Source organism: Hypomesus nipponensis, chromosome 15 (assembly GCF_054491055.1).
Source record: "Hypomesus nipponensis isolate SF chromosome 15, ASM5449105v1, whole genome shotgun sequence".
In the NCBI taxonomy this organism is placed as follows: domain Eukaryota; kingdom Metazoa; phylum Chordata; class Actinopteri; order Osmeriformes; family Osmeridae; genus Hypomesus; species Hypomesus nipponensis.
Genome location: NC_140375.1, coordinates 8,651,741 through 8,674,216, shown reverse-complemented (window position 1 = coordinate 8,674,216; position 22,476 = coordinate 8,651,741). Strand labels below are relative to the sequence as shown.

General features: G+C 44.1%; 2 protein-coding genes across 4 annotated transcripts; both read right to left on the bottom strand.

Moving 5' to 3' along the window:
• Positions 1-89: 89 nt before the first annotated feature.
• tbcela (tubulin folding cofactor E-like a) lies at positions 90-6,685 on the bottom strand. 2 transcript variants are annotated; one of them, XM_084673640.1, is made up of 10 exons: positions 6,518-6,685; positions 5,111-5,626; positions 4,949-5,022; positions 4,011-4,187; positions 3,747-3,886; positions 3,337-3,518; positions 2,999-3,255; positions 2,779-2,905; positions 2,411-2,527; positions 90-2,251 (listed from the first exon to the last, which is right to left on the bottom strand). In XM_084673640.1, exons 2-10 carry the CDS (start codon positions 5,113-5,115, stop codon positions 1,927-1,929), a joined length of 1,404 nt encoding a protein of 467 aa, XP_084529766.1. In that variant the 5' UTR covers positions 5,116-5,626; positions 6,518-6,685; the 3' UTR covers positions 90-1,926. The 2 variants fall into 2 exon arrangements, with proteins under 2 accessions (XP_084529766.1, XP_084529765.1); XM_084673639.1 differs by having other exon boundaries at positions 5,111-5,182.
• Positions 6,686-6,766: 81 nt separating this feature from the next.
• Positions 6,767-18,000, bottom strand: LOC146257348 (alpha-2-macroglobulin-like). 2 transcript variants are annotated; one of them, XM_084673627.1, is made up of 36 exons: positions 17,890-18,000; positions 17,373-17,553; positions 17,040-17,196; positions 16,456-16,508; positions 15,827-15,847; positions 15,174-15,339; positions 14,883-14,967; positions 14,518-14,668; positions 14,243-14,360; positions 14,007-14,116; positions 13,733-13,903; positions 13,415-13,648; positions 13,214-13,277; positions 12,984-13,129; positions 12,711-12,860; positions 12,442-12,582; positions 12,244-12,331; positions 11,979-12,132; positions 11,649-11,874; positions 11,302-11,428; positions 11,068-11,189; positions 10,886-10,937; positions 10,710-10,793; positions 10,445-10,621; positions 10,001-10,076; positions 9,742-9,898; positions 9,408-9,482; positions 9,106-9,268; positions 8,832-9,022; positions 8,174-8,389; positions 7,909-8,033; positions 7,660-7,750; positions 7,472-7,540; positions 7,266-7,371; positions 7,043-7,084; positions 6,767-6,920 (listed from the first exon to the last, which is right to left on the bottom strand). In XM_084673627.1, the coding sequence occupies exons 1-36, from the start codon at positions 17,988-17,990 to the stop codon at positions 6,913-6,915; spliced, it is 4,398 nt and encodes a 1,465-aa protein (XP_084529753.1). In that variant the 5' UTR covers positions 17,991-18,000; the 3' UTR covers positions 6,767-6,912. The 2 variants fall into 2 exon arrangements, with proteins under 2 accessions (XP_084529753.1, XP_084529754.1); XM_084673628.1 differs by lacking the exon at positions 6,767-6,920 and having other exon boundaries at positions 7,038-7,084.
• Positions 18,001-22,476: the final 4,476 nt, after the last annotated feature.

The window sequence follows — 22,476 nt, the reverse complement described above, 5'->3', positions numbered from 1 at the left end:
TTTTTTATATTAGGCATCAACATGTATTGTCTATTGTCACAATTGAAAGAAAATGGAACCGACACACAAATAAAACAAATTTAAGAATGTTTAACAGTTGATTAAAATATGAAAATAGTAGGCCTATAAAGTTGAGTTTTATTTAGCAGTGCAGTATTAGTGGTGTAATGCAGTACTGTTGGAATGTGAAAATCTGAAACTATCACTGCTTACAAATACGTTTTGCACAAATTGTAGTAGCACAAGAGCAGGAAATTACTTTTTTTGGTTCCATGATACGTTTTCTTTTTCCAGTGAATATAAGTGAGTACAGAGACGTGACAGAACACTTTATCTGCCATTGGGATTGCATTCTGTGATATAAACCCACACATATCATACCATGAACCATCTATTAATACATTCCACTCATATGAACAATGCCACACCTATATATATGCCTTATACATGTTCCATGTACTGCAGTGGAACGGGTCAACACTTCTGGATAGCACAGTTGGAAAGCAAGGGAGGCAGGAAGCAGCTTCAGCCTGGTGAGGATGGCAGCTGAGGGGGCCAGGGACTAGCTGCCAAGGTCTAGACCTCTCACTGATGCTCATGCCAGCAAATTCATCCTTCTGTAACATAAAGCAAGAGTCTCTGTGCTGACAGAAAAGGCCTAAGAAGAATAGTCAACTGTGACTGACAATGCCACATCAAGGGGCAGATACAACCTGATTATCCTAGCAGGACAACTTAAGGATAACTTCACACACAAAGTCATGTCTATGAATAAATACAAATTCTGATTTAAATATAAAAAATTTGAAATTAAGTCAAAGTGCAATGTGATTAACATCGAGGGATGTGGTCATTCAAGAGCAGTGTCTAAATGCACACGATTATTATTGGTTTCAGGATGCACGCGCACGCACACACGCGCACACACGCACACACACACTACCTGAACACTGCATTATGAAAAGATAATGGCTCCATTATGTTTTTCTTCAGTACAACTACACACCAGGATATCACACACAATAATAATTTACATGCAGACTGCAAATTAATCACACCATTAATCAATAAGAACTGAACTTGAAGTTGATTCACTACGATCATACTGTTCGATGGTGTCCATGCCTTTACCACACCAGCAGGTGGCAACATGCTGCTCTGTTTCAGGTGTGATGTGATTGAGAGTCACAAATCAATATGATCAAAAATGGGTCTGTAAATCAAAAGTCTGGTGGGAAGGGTGCTGAATATTGTTTAAATGGGTAAGTAGAGGGCAGGTAAAGAAGATGTGTAAATCATGTACAAAAAAGAACTTAGCATGTACTAAACATCTTAATAGTAATTTCAGTTAGCCGATGGTCAAGCAAGTTTTTTCATTATTAGATTATGAGGACTAACTAGAACATACAGTACTATATGGTCCGGGTGATCATCAGAAACAAAGACAATTGTATAATCACCGTATTGGTTCACTCTGCTCCATCCTTCCTACTGTCTGGGTAGTTGTGTGTGTGTGTGTATGTGTGTGTGTGTGTGCCTGCTCTGGCTTCCCCTTTCAGTCACTCCTTAATAGGCAGGATTCTCTCAGGCCAGGTTAAACATCAATACAGAGAGACCCATCACACACTTGCACAGCCTGTAGAGGGCTGTATACAACACACATTGGTAGCATTAACTTAGTGTGTTACATTACTGTGTGATGAAGTATGCTGCTGTGATGTGAAGCACAATTATGTCTAACTAACTAATAGTGCCCATGTCTGGCTGCGGAAGGGAGAGGGGGGGACTTAGCAAGCAGGACTCCATCAACCAACCAGCCAGCCAGCCATTCCTCCAGTCCACCAGCCAGCAAGTCTGCCAGCCAGTTATCCATCCAGCTAGCTAGCGGTGCATCAAGCTAGCCAGACAGCCCAGCGTGTGTGCAGGTCACTTGTTCTTGGGCACCACCAGGATCTGGTCCCCATCCTGGATGCTGTAGGAGTGCAGCGCCCGGCTACTGTACTTCATCTCCTCGGGCCCGAAAGGGCAGTGCTCATCCTTATCCACGTAGTACAGCCTCATGCTGTTGGTGGACAGCTGCACCACCGTCCTCAGCTGACGCTTCAGCTCCAGAACCGTCTGGTCCAGCCGGATGCTCACCTGCTCCACCCGCTCCTCACACTGGACCTCCACCTGGGCTTGGCAGCGAGGACGCAGGTCCACCTCTGCCAGGGGCTCCAAGCGGCCGTACTTACTGACCAGTCTGTGATACCTTGAGGTGATGGAAAGGGAAGTGGAGGTGAAGAATAAGGAGGATAAAGAGGAGAGGGAAAGTTAGGAGAGGAATGAGAAGGAGCAGGCAGATGAGTCTGTCAGGTGACTGAATGACAGGTGACTGAATGACAGGTGACTGGATGCGTGTGTGTGTCACCCCTCGGGCAGTTCTTCCTGTGGGTAGTCCAGGTGGTAGCGGATAAAAAACCTCTCAGCGTCCTCCCTCTCACCATCTGTCACCACACTGCCATTCAGACTGGAGACGGACGGCAGCCTACCAGAGGAGAAGAGGAGGAAGAGGAAGGTTAAGAGAAGGAGAGGGGCTGACATGACGTATGATACCTATGATACAGTAGAACCGGACAAGACACATTAACCTCTAACCCACAAGACACCAACCAAAAACAGTGAGGTGTATGTGAAAAAAAGAGAGAAAAATAGAACAATAGATAGGGAGGGATATAGTGAGGGAGATAGATAGATAGGGATAGAGAGAGAGCGAGACAGAGAGCGAGAAAGACTTACTGTGCTATCATGAGGCTGCGACGCTCTGTATTGGTGTAGGTCTGCAGTAAGGGAACCCCCTGAAGACGAATCTCCTCCAGTTTGGGAAAACAGTTTAGCTTCTCTATGTCATCCCATGTGGCCAGACCTAACACACACAAATATACTGGGGAACTGAGGCAAACACACCAACACTTTGTTCCCAGTCACAGCCCTTGCAGGTAGAAACAGGCAATGCTACCTGAGTTGTGAAGGTTGACGCTGCGGAGGTTTGGGAATAGGCGAGGCAGCATGTCCCTGCTGTCCTGGATGGAGTTCAGGTTGTTGTTGGCCATGACCAGGGTATCCAGGCCTGGGAACATGAGGCCCAGTTTACGGACCTCAGCCCAGTCCTGCAGCCGGTTGTCGGTGATGTGCAGCAAGCGTAGACTGGGACAGGGCACTGAGCAGGGCGACACACTTGTGTACTCGTTAAGGCAAAGAAACAGCTCCTCCAGCCTGGACAGGACAGAGGACAGAGGAGAGGAACAGGTCTGAAACAGTGAGCGGTAAGGAAGGCTCTGACACACACACACTTACTCTGGCATCTCCCGAGTCAGTGTGTGCACAGAGTCCCATGGCACACGTGTGTTGTTGAGGACGAGGCGTGTGACATGAGAGAAGGCCTTAGCACAGTGACGCTCTAGCCGCGCCTCTCCCAGGGGATTGGAGCTCAGGTTCAGGAAGTCCAGGTTAGGGATGTTGGAGATGATCTCACTAACCTGGCAGGAGGCAGGAACACATCCAGAACTGAGTACCTACATAATACAGTTGCAATCATATGACAATCATAACTAGCACCTCATCTCTACTCGTGTATATAAAAAGGTTTATTATGCTTCCTTGACAGTTTATTTGTTATATTGTAAATTAAGTTGTAAAACTGGTAAATTAGTTTATTGATAATAATGGGTCTTGTGCCTGAAATGATAGACAGCTTAGAGACCCACCTGTTCCCAGGTCTGCAGCTGGTTATGGGACAGGTCTAGCTCCACCACATGGGCACAGAAGGCAGCAATATCTGCCCTTTCCCCAGCCCTGGTAATGCCACAGCCAGTGAGGACCAGCACACTGGGCAGGTTCAGGCGGTCTGGTGTGGAGAAAGAGATCGGAAAGGAATCCAAATCTTTTTCCGGTCTGTTTCAGAACTGGGAGTGACATAAGTGATGTTGTGTGAGTCTCTACTGAGGCTGGGTCACTGCTGAAGCACTGACCTTTCATGGGAGAGCCCTGAGGGCCCAGCCCTGACGGCACAACCACCACGCCCATGCCGGGACCGCGTCGGTATGGGAAGTTCTCTGGGCTGTACTTTTCACTTAACACCTGCATGAACGTCCGGCCATCTTCTTCAGAGAGCTGCATAGCTCCGCTCCACATCTCCTCGTCCTCCGCTGCCGGGCATATTTAGACAAAACCAAAGGTGTTCAGTTGTGAGTATTATTTGCTCAATAGTCATGCAGAGCTAGTTACTGGTGAATAGGGTTGGAAGTGTCCTTTATGCACTATCATGTTCCCATTCATTTCCGGGCCATCAGGCCACTGTTAATGTTGAACCTGAACCAAATATAAAGCTCACAAGTTAGCGTACCACCCACATATAATCTGTAGCCAGTCCACCATTTATCCAGCCTACGACTCAAAAGTTTTTCACTAAGCAATTTAGCCTACCACTGTTGAGCCAGTTAGCCTTCCAGTAGTACCATAGACAGAGTCACCGACTCAGACCGCGATAGTGGCATGGGAGGGACAGAGGGAGGTGTCTTGAACACCTTATCATTCTAACACAGACAGATCTACATTTAAATACCCCTGGGAGTTTGTCAAAAGAATACAGTCATATAATAACAACAGAAAACATGGCTACAGCTAGTGTTGAGATAAGGCAGTTATAAACAGGAATGTCCACTTTACAATTAATGCCATTGTTATCATTAAAATGATTGCCTAAATAACAATAATAATAACATTTTAAGTACAACATGTTTGAGGCAAGCAGGACCAAAATATCCAATCTACTTGTACCAACTTGTAAATTAACTTTTTAATTTAGGAAAGATGAATTTAGAGAGCTATGCTACACACATACTATAAACATCTACATGGAGATTACTATTAAAGAGGTTTCTTAGTTCTAGGCTAGGCTGGGTCGTACCTGCAGCTGGGCCCTCCTCCACCTGCAGTCCTCTTCCACAGCTCACTGCACGCTTCCGCTTCTGCACGGACGACCTGTCAGTCACAGAATCCAAAAGCTCAGGTTACAACTGCACGCCTGTACTGGTACTTTTTACACTGTAAATAAGAGGTTGCCTCTTACTTCATAGTTGCCCTGGTATCAGATAGCTCCTTTAGAGAAACTGGCTCCTCCTCCGTGTGCTGTCCTCTGGAGCTGGGTGGAGAAAGGGGGTGCGGCGGATCAAAGTAGGCTGGGACTGGAAGCCTAGATCAGAGGGCTGAGGGCTGGGCTACAGGACTTGAGGCTAGGGGGTGGGTCAGGGGCTGAGCCACTGGATGGGGGCTTGGCCAGAAGAATCAGGAGTGGGACAGAGGTTGGGGGCACATGGTTGAGTTTGAAAAAAGTTGTAGGTTAGGCTGGCGGCTGGGTCAGAGCTGGGGTCTGGGCTAGAGAGCTAGGAGATGGGCTAGAGGCTTAGGCAAGGAGACTGGGCCAAAAGCTGGGAGTTGGGACAGAGGGCTTGAGGCTGGGCCAGAGAGTGATAATCCTGGGCTAGAGACTGGGGCAGGGGGCTGAGCCAGAGGCTGGGCAGGCAAGGGTAGTCTCTCAGAGTGACCAAGGCAGCAGGTCACAGCAGGACACAGCAGGACACATGCACTAAAAAATAAAACGTAACTTCAATTTACTCAAATGTGTTGCAGTAGCAAATTGTAAGAAATAATACTGCTACCACTAATCACTAGTAAATGCACAAATTATTGCCTAGATGACCAGTTATGTAAGAGCAGTTTATGAGGATGAAAATATTGCAGCTCAGGCTTGGTCTGAGTGAATGAACCTAGCTCAGGCTGGTCCCAGACTCAGTCTTACATTGAGATTCATATTGAGCATGGGAGATTCATATTTAAAAAGTTTCTTAATTGTAAGACAAAATGGATCTAGACCTACTAGAAAACGATTTTTGCTAAACTGTTATTTACATCAGTAAGACTAGTGTCTTGGATGGTTTTCACACGCTTGTTCCACGCACCGAAGTTGGGAAAAGTGACAGCTGTCACTAGGCGTCTATTGGTGTTATTGTTAGTTGTTTGTGTATTTACTAAATTGGCAGTATTGCTAATATAGTGCATCCATTTAAAGCCTTGAATTCGTTTGATGATAATGTGATCTGGGGATGTGAGACAGCTAGCAGAATTTGCGCAAATAAAATCATTTTTTGGACTCATCGTTCCAACATGTATTGTTCACTTGGGTCACTGAATGCGGAGAAACGTTTATTCGAGTAACCTGATTGATTTTGATTTAAAAAAACAACCACCCTTCCGGTGAATGATTTGCTTTAATAAAATGGTTTGCTAGCTACTGTACACAGGCTGGTTGGTCCTCAACGACAGAACCGCAAACCTTAGCGGATAATGTTCAGGAGCCAGCATTCATTTATATGGCACAAGGATGCACTAAAAAGCACTGTCAAGAAATTATCTGATGAATGACGATGCGTCTGCATTAGGGTTTCCTAAAACGTTCAGCATTTTGGGATGTTCTCACCTTTATTCACTTGCTTACTGGTGTTCCTTGTTATTGTTGCTCCAGCTGTCAGTGTCAAATCGCGGCCCCGCATTCCGGAAGTGACGCCACGAATCAAAACACGGAAATTTTAAAGACATCTCTATGCAGCACACAAAACTATTGATTGTAAGATTTACCCGTTCACTCCCTCCATATCTAAAATATGTGTCTGAATAAAATGAACTCTGTGTCAGCTACTAACCTAAAAAGCAAGCAGACACTGGAAACTGGAGAGTAACACATTTATTGTACTGCGTGGTATTATTACAACATAATTTTGTTAAATAATAATAGTATTATTATTATATGGCTGTTCGAGCCCAACTGGGATTGAAACATGTCTGAAGGATCACTGTCCTTACACAATCTTCTCTTCACACATCTGTAGAGGCAGACACAGTCATATTTAACCAACAGCACCTACATCTAGGAAGAGCATAGCTGTGTTTTCTATGAGACCAATTCTAGTTGCAACTTGAAGCTGTTGCAGATGTAAAGACTAACCTGCTGCACAGGGGTAGATGTACTCTGTCTCAGCCTGGTCACCTGGGAGAAACACACAAGTTAGTTAGAGGATGGAATTAGACCAGACAGATGACTAAGATAGTTGACAATAGACCAGTCAAAAAATATCAGACTTGTTCAGGGTAGATAGACTAGTTAGGGTTAGTGAAGGATCGCCAGTTCAGAATAATCATGTGATATCTGAGAGTTGTGGCAGAGTTACTTGGCTGATAATAATCGTAGATCTGGACTACAGCTGGTTTCAGCTTCTGTACTGGAAGTTCCTGGATGATGTCCAGTGAATGGTAAATGGGAACTCCTGAAATCAACTAGTGGAGAGACAAGACAAGAAGGAATGATTATTTGTGCTGGCTGTATTTAATCCATTGACAGCAACCTAAAAACTGTTCTAAAGGGACAGATTCGAACCTCTTTGAGATACATGAGCACATGATCATCTTTGGTCTCAACACGATCCACCAGAAAAGCTGTCTTTAACTGTAAACACAAGCAGACAGCTGGTTATTTAGGTTTGAACAACAGGAGCGGTTTCCGAAAAGATTTGATAAACGTACAACCTTCTTGGGAATCTAAGAAACATTTGGACAATAATTCACCTGGGTCAAAGACTGTGGATCCGGGACAAAACCAGAGAGCATTTTGAGATCCACTATGATCATATTTGTTGTTTCCTCCTTGCCACTATATCTGAGAAAGCAAAGAGCAGAAGTTTTATAATATAAGTACACACACACTTGACTGCATACACTCAGTACTGAATGGTACTGCATAGAGACAGTAATGGATGGTGCACAGGCAAGCTGCTGTTCTCTAACAAGACTAGCAAGACTACTGTTGATGCTAACAGGGACTGGAGCTTCAGGGAGAGACGGGGCCTCAGAGCGTTGCTGCTGCAGTCTATTTCAGGGACCACCTGGATTTTGAGTGTCGAGCTGTCAGTGGGGGTGGGGACATTGTAGTGCACAGCCACCTGGGAAAAAGGAAACCAGAAGGCCGTCCATCAATCAAGTATTCTGGTCAGGAGAAGGAAACATTAAATTAACAAGTAACTTCTCAAAAACAGGCTGGAGATGTTCCATGGACAGGGTCCAAAAGCGCTTCTTTGCTCACCTGCACTGTAGCACAAGCAGTGCCCTTCACCTCAATGCTGTACTGTCCTGCCTGGGCCGGCAGCGCCTTCTCCTGGTAGAGCAGCTTGTTGCTCTGGTTGATGTGAAAGACCTGCACCTCTCCTCCAGGAGACTGCACTGAGACTGAGCTGGAGCCCTCTGGACTGAACACCTTGGTAGAGTAGAGAGCCAGGGCCTGCAGTGCCACCACTGTGTCCTACACACACACAGACACACACACACATATGCTGACATGTCAATCATATCATGGCATCAGCCCAGCAAGGTGGTGTACCTGTGTGGAGGAAAGGGATGTAGTGTACCTGTGTGGAGGAAAGGGATGTAGTGTACCTGTGTGGAGGGAAGGGGTGTAGTGTACCTGTGCGGAGGAAAGGGATGTAGTGTACCTGTGTGGAGGGAAGGGGTGTAGTGTACCTGTGTGGAGGAAAGGGATGTAGTGTACCTGTGTGGAGGGAAGGGGTGTAGTGTACCTGTGCGGAGGAAAGGGATGTAGTGTACCTGTGTGGAGGAAAGGGATGTAGTGTACCTGTGTGGAGGAAAGGGATGTAGTGTACCTGTGTGGAGGAAAGGGATGTAGTGTACCTGTGCGGAGGAAAGGGATGTAGTGTACCTGTGTGGAGGAAAGGGATGTAGTGTACCTGTGTGGAAGCGAAGCCTCCATAGGGGTTCTGCTGGCGTACCAACCACCTGACAATGCGTGAGGCATAGCCCAGGTCTGCTGTAGATATAGAGGGGGAGCTGAGGGAGGCCAGCAGTACATAGGAGCTGATCTCCACCGACAGAGAGGCAGAGGTGGTGGAGGAGGACTGGGACCAGTAGAGAAAGCCCCCTAAAGAAACCAAGAACACACACAGTGTTGTTAGTGTGAAGCAGCAGCTTGGCGAGGGCGCTAGCCATCAGAGCAGGGCTTACCTTGGTGGGAAGCCACCTTGTCCAGGTGCTGCAAAAGCCGACTCCTTGTCTCCATGTCTCCAGCCAGACTGAAGGTGTAGGCCAGCAAAGCAGTAGTGTAGGTGTTGCTCACATCCATGCTGCTGTTCCTGAGGTAGGACAGACTCTTGGCCACAATAGGATCCTACCGGACCACATGGCACAGAAACATTTGAGAACTTATCGCAGTGCCGTGATAAGAGAAGATGCTGCTGACACAAGTACAATACACACTGCACACTGCATTCACAAAAGGCTGGATGCTCTTTAGAATACCCACTCACCGACACCGAGTTGTTGAGCTCCAGCAATGAAGCAGTGACGTAGGCAGTGAAAGTGACCTCATCACTTACTCCTCCCTGTAGATACAGCAGGATGGTTACTACTGACCATGTGCAGTGGCCTAGCATAGACGCAAATATTCTTTAGTTTCCTAAGATATATACTATATTATCAGTCTATGGGTTAAAATGTTCTAATTTAGTAAACTGTCAAACATTGTAATTATAACTGACTTCAATGTATTCATTAGTTGGAACACAGTCCTATTTTTATAATTGGCTGTACATACAAACAGAATATAATTTGATTTCACATATGATGGGATAGCCTGAATACCTTCATTCTGTTGTTAAAAAGTTTTCCCATCTGCATGAAACTGCCATTGTCTTTTTGACGACTTTCCAACCACAGCTTCGATATGTCAATAACTTGGGGATCAATATAGATGAAAGACTTGGCCCTGCCAAAGGCTCTCAAGACAAAAGCAGTCAGCCTGTAGACAGAGGGACACCGAGTCATTCTTCACTCTACCTGCTCTGTCATGATAAAATACTGAGACAGTCATATACATGTCCAGGCATCACGCAGTGCTCACCATGTGTTCCCAGCACCTTGCCCGAATGTGCTGTACGCTCCGTCATAATGCTTGTAGTTCAGCTGTCGTTGGTAACCTGACAGTGGGGATTAAAACCTTAACAGTAATCATGGGGATCCAAAACCTTTAGTAGAGTGAGATGATTTCTGTTGATTTTTGACAAATGCAGTGTGTCCTCGTAGACATTGACGTTTAAAAGGATACAGTGATGTATTGGGCCTACTGTTAAAGATGAAGGAGAGTCTAAACAGGCCACTATCAAACACTTACAACAGAAAATGCATGCCAGCAGACAGTAGACAGGGTCAGTAGACAGGGTCAGTAGACAGGGTCAGTAGACAGGGTCAGTAGACAGGGTCAGTAGACAGGGTCAGTAGACAGGGTCAGTAGACAGGGTCAGTAGACAGACAGGGTGATGGTGGTAGAGAGTGGTTATGTCCTGACCACTGGTAAGGAAGCCCTTGGCCTTGTCCAGGATGGCTGTTGTGAGCTGCTCGGTGTTCCTCAGGTACTCCAAGATGTAGATGTTGGGAGCCAGTAGAGCCATGTTCTGCTCCCCACAGCCATAGGGCATTCTCAGCAGTCCATCCAGGTTCTGCATGGCACGGCCCAGAATGTCTCCTGCATGGAAAATCCCAGGTCTCTGGTAAACTGGTCCCTCCAACCAGGCAGCACTATTAAGAGGCTCCCAGACAACTGCTGGTCTTACCCAAAACTGAGAGGGAGGCTCTGGCAGATCCATCAATGACCTCCTGGGGGAGCTTGATGTCCACCTCTTCTTTCAAAGATTCTCCTGGAAGGAAAGAGACAGCAGGGATCCGTGTGGGAGTGGATAGACATCTGACCTGGGGGCTGAGGGACATGGAGATGACAGTCCACACTGACCTGCTGGACACAGCAACCAGTTGTAGGTGTCTGTCTGCTCAGTTCCTTCAGCCTAGGAGAGACAGATGAGAGGGGGGGTCATAGAGAAAGAGAAACAGGGAGCAGTAGTGTGCGTTAACCCTATCCCGGTTAAAACAGTGATTCATTACGTGACCTCTAATAATGAATGTCGTCTGACCTACCTTCACCAGGAGGCTGCGAGTCACCACATCGATGCGACCTCTCTCCGGTACACTCACAATCTCATTGTCGCAGCTAGCGTGAGACGCTACAGCCTCTGCACTCACAGACACGTTCAAAGCCCCTGCACATACGCACCCACAAACATTAGCATACATTCATAGAGGTTTTGTAGAAGTTTGAAGTAAGTGTATTTTACCAGCTATTTGGAAGTTGGATGGAGCTTCATGTCTCACCCAGGACTAAGGGGGTCATAGTCCATCTGAAGGTATTGCGTCCGTTTGCACACAAACAGGAGGAGTACTCGACACCAGTGATGGGGGTCAGAGTGTAGTCTAGGGACGGAGCTGGGTTCACAGAGACCTGTCAGAGAACAGCACTGGTTACAATACGTGGAAGATACAGGAAGCTGATACTGGCTCAACTGTGGAGAAAGAAACTTCTCAAACAGCAGTGGTTATATGATCCAGATCTACGCTACTGAGAGACTCTAATAATCTGGGCATTTGGAGAAACAGCTAAACCGCTTGACATCAGCATCGCATCACAACACGTCCTGGAACAGTGAGGCACAGCACAGTACCATGATGCAGCTGGGCAGGTAGTTGAAGACAGTGGCCGTCAGCTCTAACAGCTCTCCCCGGATGATAGAGTATGGCAGGTTGAGCTCCAGGAAGAAGGGCTGGAAGACGTTGAGCTCCAGCGGGGGAGCCAGTCCCAAACCCTCCGAGGACAGGCAGAACACCTCCGTCTCCCATGTCGTAATGGTGTCTGGGACAGTGAGGGCTACGTCTTCTGAGCCAGACGCCCTGGACAGACGCAGACAGACAGCGTCATCGTCATGTGACAACACCAGTGATCATGGTTCTGCAGTGTGCGATGGGGGCAGTTTTTGAGGCCTGGAGATACTTACCCCACCTCCACCAGGTCCCAGATCCACGTCTCAGGGAAGAAGGTGCGTACAGTCTGAATGGGAGGAGCAGCACCCAATCCTGGTCCCTCAATTTCCATTTGACTAAAAGCCACACTAATCAAAGGAGTGTGTTGTCTGTACGACACCACTGGAACTAAAACACAAATGTCATTGTCATGTCCATAAGAACATGCACAGACTTCCTTTTGGTCAAATTTCCCACTTCCATGTAAATAAATCCAGAATGACTACAGATAAATCTCACCATAACCGCGATGATAATCTCTTCCTTTGAATTGAAGGCAGGGCGGTTCTCTCAAGATCAAATTAGTTGCCATCTTCAATCCCAATTTCTAGAAGTGAAAATATTGTTGTTCTTGTTGTCAGTGAAGCTGGTGCCCAGTATTGTTGCTCAGAGCAGGATTTCAAGTTGAAAAGAAGCAACCTCAAAGTAACATACTACCTGAAACACAGAATAAGCGTCCTCTTCCTCTTTATAGCCGGGGTAAACATATCTCTTGGGCCGCACATGCAGACAGCCAGTCTGGTCCTCCAGCTCATAAGAAACGGCCTCTGCCTTGGTGAAAGGCAACATCTGAAATATCTGGTGAGGATATATCTGGTGATCAGGGATTTCTGTGCTCATGTTTAACAAAATCCGTCGATCAGCAATTGCTATATAATCAGTTGATGTATCCTATGTGTTCATTGCTGTCAGTGTTACTGCTCTACCTTGTCAACGTTCAGCCTCCCTTCAGGCTCCATGATGAGGACACTCTGGTCCACAGCACTGAGGCCACACAGGGAGCCTGGCTGTGCTGACAGCTGAAGGCTGCTCTCCTCTCCTGGGACTGCTCGGGATGGAGAGAACTGGAGCGACACCTGACACACATACACACACCCTGTCTTTATGTAAACTTTATACATTTGTCAATTTATCCTCTTTATGTGTATGTGATTATACATATATGTACATGCACATATACAGTATGTTCACTACTTCACCTTGTTATTGAAGCATTTCTGGGTGGGAAAGTCAATGCTGTTAGCAATGACGGACTCGCTGGGCAGCACAGCGTAGACTAGCACCTGGACCAAGGGAGCCATATCTGGAGAGACGGCCAGCTTGAAGGTCACCTCTCCATCAGACACTGCAACATCAGAGTAGGTCACAATCACAACACTATAAATTCCTCCTGTTCACCAGGACTGTTCTGCACCTCCCACTCACTCACCAGGACCGTTCTGCACTTTTGCCTTCATGACTCCCTGCTGGACGATAGTCCCCCTGGCTAAAACCTGCAGCAGGGCGAAATAAACGCTTTCAAAACACACCCCGAAGAAAACTCAAGTGAAGGGGAGGGAGAGTTCTCGTTGGCGACGTCAGGGCAGGGACATTTTAACAGGGTCCCCAAGTGTTTCCTGCTCAAACTCACGAGGTACATGAGATCCAAAGAGCCCCCTGCGACCGTCTCACCAACCACGGTGTACTGCACTTTGATCTGCTCTTCTTTCCCACAAGGCAGAGGATCGTCCTTCTTCTGGATGTCCAGAAAGCTGATTGTTTTACTCTCCGCAGGGATGGGTCGGATAACAGACAATGTGTGCTCTCCGTTCACAAAATAGGGACTCCTGTATGAATTGAATTCACCCTGTGGTTTGGCATTTGCCTGTCAAACAGAAAAAAACATCATTAATACGGTACTTGCTCTTCAGGTAAGGCTGCATTTTAAATTGGAAAGACTTGCACTTACAATTAGTTTAATATCCTCTTTGGGACTGTTAGTAGTGTTGAGTGTGAATGAGGCGATGCCATCTCTGTCAGTAGTCAAGTTGTGTAGGAGTCGTGGGGACCAACCCTCGCCCTCATAAAGGTAGACGGCCTGGTCAGCCATTGGTGTGTTGTTGAAGTGGACCACTTTAACCTGCAGGGGAAACATACTGTACCATGTTACCTCAGGTTGGGAGGCCAGAAATGTACTTGAATGTGTGCACTTGTTGAACAATTTATATAATATTTGAATGTACCTTCCCCTTCACAATTGTTCCATGCTCATAAATCTTTGGTGTTTCAATAAAGGAGTACCTTCCTATCACATTGGAGAGGTTTATGCGTTTGTTTTGGAATTTTGACACACCTGTCAGGTAGCAGAACAATGGAAACAACATTTACAGTCCAATCAAGTGGCTCTCTGCATATTTTAAAAAGTGGGGATTTTCCCTATAATTATTCCCCCATATTCAGGTCTGTTGTCAGTTCTTACCTGTTCCCTCCTCCTCTGCCTTGACACTGAGCAGGAGGTGTTGAGCCACTGACTTGTCGCCTGCCTTGGTAAAGATTGCCATATTGAAGACCAAGGAGGCACAGCCGGTCTTGTCAAACTAGAGGAAACAGCCCAACACACAGAGTTTGTGTCTGCAGCATGTCTAAGATGTTTGAGCTGTGTTGCGACAGAGCTACTCTGGTACATTCGCCTGTACAGAAACTCTGGTACAGGTATACACACCTGCACAGCTGACATGGTATAGGTATACACACCTGTACAGTCTCTTTGTGGCAGGGGGCTGTGAACTCTGGAACCCCTTCAGGGTTGTCTGGAGTAATGAGCATGGGGACATAGTAGTGTCGTTCCAGCGGCCTACAGAGCTCCACCTCCGCTGTGCCACGAACAGGCTGGCCATAGGTGTACCTGACAGGAGAAAACACTGCACTGAAACTTGCACACATCTGATGTGATATCATTCACAGCTGGTTAAAAACATTTGTCAACCAGGCTCAAAAGGTGGACATCGGAATACTGTGTTCATGAAGAATACTATTCTATTCACTGGTACTGTTAAATTAAATGTGTGTTATGCAGTCCCTGATGGAAGGATTGATATTTGATAAGTAGAAGGACTTACATGGCACATAGTTTAACTTTGAATTCTTCTTGAACTACGCTGACCTCCTCTTCCATCGTTAATTTAATGTCGAACTTTGGCAAAACTGAACAGAGACACAAGTGGGTATAAATACATGACCACGAAGGGAGGAAACACAGGTCTTCTTCATTTAAACCCACACAGACACTTTCTCTCGAATCACTTTGGTTTAACCACTTATGGAAACCTTAGTACTGGAACCGATTCAACAACCACGGAGGAAGGCACCGGCATTAAAGTGAGGCAAGTGTTTAGAAAAAAGCTATTTACCATAATGCTCTACTTTGAAGCTATGATAGACTTTATTTCCACCAGTAGACACAACGATGGAGTAACTTCCTTTGGGCGCCTCAGAGCTCAAGGGGTGAGAAAGCTGCAGTATTTTGCCATTGGATGTGGTGTTGACCCACTGTCCAATCCTGTTGCTATTCACATCCTGTTTGAGTGTTGAACCGTCAATGTTGGAAAAGTTAGTAAAAGTGAATAGGTTATTATATGGTATAACCATGCATATATAATGGCTGTAGTGGCAACACCATATTTCCTATTGTTTTAACCATTGAGTCAGTCTCAAACTCAATGTCAGCCTTCTTCCACACTAAGATTGAATTTTGAACTTAATTGCGGCTCCTAGAACGGTCACGACCAATCTGTTGTATTGGACAGGGATGTTGGGTACCCTTTACTATGACTATTGATGAGTAAATCAATGCTTACTAAACAGGATGAATGAATAATACGGATATTTTATGTCAATTTTCAAAAATCTATTAAAACCTTTTAAAACTATTTTCTAAATTAACCAACAACCAACCATTACTTTGACACCACATGTCTTCTGTTTATTTGATATATGGATAATATACGTGGAAAATATTTCTAATGCAAGAATATATTGATTGACCAACAGATGAAGGTCTTACCTTCAGCTCTACAATGTCATACTGTGAAAGACAAACACAAACAACATGGGTTTTTTAAATCACTATAGAATCAAAAATGGACACATTTTCATATATTTAACTGTTGACTACTCGACTATTTCTATGACTGCCCAGTACTCATTTTTTAAATGTCCACTGAACATGACAAGAGCTCAGGAGGTTATCTAGGGGGTCACTTGACCTGGTCATAGGGTCAAGAACAGAGCGATAAACTCCTGAGAGTCCATGATGCTTCTTCACAACATCAGCCCCACACAGGTTTCAGTAGAGAAGCTCCACTGTACTCTAGCCCTGAGGGTCACACTAAGAGCTTAGAATCTATTGTTTGTGTAGCCTGATCAAACAGAGGCGGCCGGCTAAAGGGCAGCTCTGTAGATCCAGAAGAGCCTTGGAGGGAGGACACATCTACATGGCTGCATGTGGGACACTGCAAGGTACTTCATATGTCTCAGCTGTGTCATAATGTCCAATTAAGTGTATTTGACAACAGTCCTTACAGGGTCCACTCATTGATATTGATCACGTATCAGACAGGCTAGGCTATAGAGATTAGGAAATCTAATTGAGAGGTCATACAAATACAGGGGTCAATGTTTTTAAATCCTTACCAGTTGGCTGGCAGGTCTGAAGCTGGTGTCCAGGCTGACAACTCTGAAATGAACTGAAGAGAAGCACAGAATCTTCAGAAGATACATACCATCTTTAACCGCAATGAACAAATTCTATTGTGTATAAACAGAGTGTTTACATTTGAGTGTGTAGTATGACCTCACAAATCGTATGCATGTTTTTCATGTCCATTTGCTTTGTGAGAAATATTGGTATAGTGACCAATAAATACTTTAAGCATGAAAATAGAGTTGTCAGGTTAGGGATACAATTTGAAAATAGGAAATCTACAAGAAAAGCATGACAACAAAAGGGTGTGGCAGGGGTCACTGGCTCCTGGGCAATATTCTGTGGACTCATCAATCTCCCCAACCTACCACTATTGCTCAACTCCAAAGCACTTAAAAATGACATGTTTGTACATTTTACATAATCATTTTAAATGAACTGAATCTATGAACTGCTATCACACTTTGTTAATGAAACCACACAACAATGTTTTACAATGTTACTTGTGAGATCAGGTTAGATTTTCTGGTTTTCTATATATAGTGATGTAAGAGTCACAATAACAGCTTATCACCTTTCTGTCCTGGCTTGTAAATCGGTTTATCCGTCTGGACAAATGTCATGGAACTGGAAGGTCTAATCTTGACTTTCCGTAGCTCTGTTGAGGAAAAGGTGTCACCTCGAACCTCCACTTTGATATTCTGAACCATGTCTTTCTGCACTTGAGGAACCTATGAAGGAAGGAGAAAGACAGAGAACATTTAACCAGGAGCTGTGGAACAGCCTTCTTCAGACCGTGATTCTGATACTAAACATGGCCCTGAGGTGGAGCTGTAGAAGCAGAATGATCCAGAGAGGCTGAGCTCCAGGGAGGGCAGCAGGGCTGATGCTCCCACGTTCGACTGACCTGGAACTGAAAGCAGCGGTGAAACTCCTTGTCCGAAGTCTCCTGGAAGAGCTTGAGGCTCTCTCCCTGAGACTGCAGGGAGATGGTCATGACCAGAGTCTCATTGGGCTGCAGGAGACTGGCGCACAGCCTAGCCTCAGAGCCTGCTGGGAGGATGGCAGGGACGGCCACCATGTAAGACCTACAAAGACACACACATACATACATACACACACACACACACACACACATATATATACATACATACATACATACATACATACATACATACATACATACATACATACATGCATACATACATACATACATACATACATACATACATACATACATACATACATACATACATACATACATACATACATACATACATACATACATACATACATACATACATACATACATACATACATACATACATACACTGTAGATGACACTATCTGTTTGTTGAATACTATATGAAGATGTAGAACAAATGGTTATGTTATGCTGAGCATTACAGAGAAGGTAGACTCACGGCATTGGAGCTTCCTGGCTGACACACATGCTGAGGAGAGAGGCTAGCAGCATCCACCTCCACACTTCAACCTTGATGAGATCCATAACTGTACCAGCCATGTGAGATGCCACAACTGCAACTCAGCTTGAAGATACCAGCATATATATTTATATGAGCTGTTAATTAATCATTCACAGCCTCACGTCAATACCTGGAACATGCAGCAAACTGAACGATGTCATATCGACCACCATTATGAACTCTGAGATCAGTGCTGATAGCGTGGTTCATACTGCATTGGGTATAATGGGTACACTGACAAAACTGGAGTTTTACTTTTCGGATTTTTCCTCTGTGAAAAGACACAATAGCCCACTAAATGTTATAGCTGTCAAACTCGGTCACAGTTGATACTGTGACAACCAATGACGATACAATATGTTTAGCACAGGCACATGGCAACTTATTCAAACACAGTCCCCAACGCTTGCTTACCAACCACTATAGATACCCTAGTAAACACTCCATAAACCTGTACAGTTGAGGTATTTAATATTATGTATTCAATCATCAATCATAATGCAATCATTATTGTCTATAATTACCACAGTTTAACACAAACAAAGTAATACGGCCAGGGCTGGATTAACAATTTTATGTGCCCTGGGCAACAACAGTTGCTTTAATGGTTAATCTGGCCTTGACTGAGGCCAACATACCCAAAGATCTAATATAGTAAACCAAGCATCAAAGCTCTTTATTGTGCATTTTGATGTTGGGACAACAACATCCCATTGCTGCTCACAGGCTGCTGTCAAGTGTAGGATTAGGAGCTTGTTCTGTGAATAGAGAGCTCAAGTATAAAAGGGCATTTTCTAAATACTTTTCAAAACTGTGGCGATAATCCTAATTTCTTGATAACCTAACATTAAAAATGTCAGTAATGACAACCACACAAGCTCACCTCAACCTCAAATTACTCTCTCATCTCCCTACCCTCACCCATCTCCTCTCATGCACTCACCTGCCTAACTCACTCACCCATCCCCCTAACCCAGGGGTCGCGAACCTATGGCTCTTGAGCCATATATGGCTCTTTTCAGGATTGTATACTCTATATAAGTGCTTCTCAATCTTTATTCAACAATGTACCCTGTATAATTTTTTTTATTTACATTTATGCATTTAGCAGACGCTTTTATCCAAAGCGACTTCAAAAAGAGAATCCCAAAGGGAAGAACAATAAGAGCATGTTGTTAGACAAGTTACAATTAAACAGCAAGAACTTCTCTATAATTTTAGTGATCATGGATGATTTTGTATCTATTTTTTAAGTACGCGTCATTTTTATATAAATTTCACGTACCCCCTGCAGTACCGCAACGTAGCCTACCCCCCATTTGAGAATCCCTGCTCTATAGGCTATGACTCTACAATTATCAAATGTTGACTAAAAATATACCCTTGAACATGATGATAAAATTATTACTAACTATTAGCATACTTGATTCATATATAATTATGAATGTTTAAAATTAAATGAAATATGTAACAAAATATTTAAGTAAGAGATTTGCAACTGTTGTTATTACATACAAATTTGCAAATCTTTCTAATGTATGACTGTAAACTTTGCTGTGGCTCTTTTGAAAAATGTATCTCAAAAATGTTGTTTGTTTGGCTCTTTAAGGTAAAAAGAATCCCGACCCCTGCCCTAACCTCATCCTCCATGACTTCTACAACCCCTTCCTGTAACACCACTCCCCCCACCCCTGCTGCTGGAGTGACTGAATGATAGTAATGTTACTGTGTGGGTGTTGGTAGGTGTGTGGGCGTGTGTTTGATTTGATTGTTTGTGTGTGATGCATCCAATATGTTAGGTTCCATGGCTGCATCTGATTGGCTCCGGCAGAGTGGGGACAGAGATTCCAAGGCTGCATGTGTGTTTCTGATACTGTGGGTAAAAGACTCAATATTGACATACATTTGTTTTTTTCTTTTACTTTTTATATTGCCTCTTCACAGCTCCACCTCAGACCATCTTTTGGACTGTATCAGTGTCACGGTCTGAAGAGGGGGATTTGCCCCCACTTCTGCTCAAATGTATTGGTTCTTAGTAGTCTCTTTGACAATCTCCTTCCTTCACAGCCTTCAGAAGTGAACTAGAATATGATTTAGAACTGACATGATGACCAATCAGTGTCATCCTAGGGTTTAAATCCACCGTTGGAAACACAAGCTCAGTACAGTTTCAGTGCCATCTTAGTTTCTTTCTCTGTCTCTCCACAGTGCATTGATGTAAGAACCTGGTATGTAAGCAGTCCCAGAGGAAGGATTTTAAGTTTCTACTATCAGTTGTATGATGTGTTTGTGTGTATCACCTGTTTCACCATACTGTTACTCAAGTAGTCAATAGGTAAAATCTTTAGGACTGCACGTTAGCCTGTCTGCTCTGTTTGATCAGACAACACAAACAGTGTCCCCAGTGTGACCCTCAGGGCAAAAGTACAGTGTAGCTGTTCTGGGGAAAGCCGTTTTTCTAAAAAGAAAAGAAGGTAAATGGGTGTTGGGACACAGGTTGAGACACAGGTCTGCCAGTTCAGTGCGTTTGCATTGGCATGAACCTGAATCTTAGACAGGGTTGCCAAGTTCCTTGAGTAAACCCCCACATCAAGTTGTGTGCATTCACTCAGACCGTACAGCACTGTTTCCTAAGAATACAAAAAAAAATCCTAAAGACGCAAACTAGGGGTTTATTATAAACCTGGCAACCTGAGCCACAGCCTGGGGCCAGTTGCATAAAAATAGACCTAGTCTTAGACTTAAATGCGATTCAAGTCCGACTTGTCATAGACACTTCAATTTACCTGTTGCATAAAGCTTTAAGATCAGTGACTAACGTAAGACTGACTTAGAGAGCCTGTTGCACGTTGCGTTATGGGTAAAATAAGACACTTCGCGAAAAAAGAAAAGATGGCGGACAAAACAGCGACACTTATCGGTGAAAGATTAGTACATTTAAACCTGATGAAAACCATATCTACTATATCTGTTGGAGGAATACAATATTGAAAAAGTTGTCTTAATAGCAAATAGTGTATGCGTTTTTAAGCTTCTTTATTTAATCCCAACGCTACTTCCATTTATCAACAACTCCAACGTAGATGGCTGGCGTTAGCGTCAATAGTGAAATGTTGTCATCTACTCTCGTTTAATAAAATGACATTTAGCGGAAAAGCAGAACCCCGTCAACATTTTCTGCAGTTACAATTAACAAACATATTTAATTTCGTAATCAATTATGCTAAGATAATGGCGTAGCCAACTAACAGATCGTTGGCATAGCAACTCAGACCTTAAAGCAAGGTTTAGCCAAGGGGGAGAGGTGGCTAACTTTTCTACCTCAAATTAAGTCAGTCTTCCTATTTATGCAACAGACAGGCTTAATTAGACAAGTCTTACCTGAACATTTAAGACAGTCTAAGGCTAAGACTAGTCTCAAACCAAGTTTATGCAACTGGCCCCTGTTGTATAACCATTCGTGAAAACAAAAATTAAGCAATTTTTCTGGTATAATTTAATAATCTGGTATATATTTATAGTAACATCCTTACTGGTGTTTATTGTTATTGTTGCTCCTGTAAGTGTCAAATCGCGGCCTTGCATTCCAGAAGTGACACCACGAATCAAAACACGAAAATGTTAAACACGTCTCTTGTTTTACATTTTTGCAATATTATTTAAAAAAATATAAAAATATTTTATCACGAACAAATTTAGAAAATTACATTTGAAAATATTGCATTATATATATCCTACAAACCCATTTGTCTCAAAATTCATGGCTATTGATGATTTTTGTATCTTTTGTAAAATAGAACAATAATCGTAAACCCATCTTTTTTATGGTTGTTCATTTTAGAGGGTTTTTACCGACGTCACGTTCCGGGCGGTAACCCAGATGCGCGGCCATTGTGGAGGCACTCGGTGTAAAAAAACAAGAGTATTGTGCACCTTGGATACTTTAAGTGAATAGCCATGTGTAAACAACCGAAAAGCTAATCAAAACACATCCAAGATGCAAAGGCATACAGGGAAGGACTTGGACCACAAGAAAAGGTGCGATTTTTCGAGAAATTAAAATGTATTGGCGGTGCAGATCCCTACGAGTTAGCTCCCTCTTCTTAGATCCGTGACGACCCGGTGATTCTTCCTTCAGTTGCCCATTCACAGCGGAATACCTTAAATCCTACAAAGGTTTGGAGGCCTATAACCAGATGGTGTGTGGATAGGTGAGGGAGACGCAGTAGCCTAGCAAGTTATCAACCACAGTTGTGTTGTGAAGGCCAAAGTAAGTATAATGTCTTTAATCAACCTAACATATTCCAAATGTCTTTCTCGGTCTGTCCTATTGGTACAACCTGAAACACGGTAATAATTAACCATTTTCCTTGACGACGTTCGGGATGTACTTCAGTGTCTGTGCTTTGTTGTGATGAGTGCATCCATTATGGCGACTTCCGGTCTGATGACGCTTCATGAAAAACCTCTATTACATTCTGGAAAAGTTTTGAAAATGATATGGTATCTAAAACGACACATACA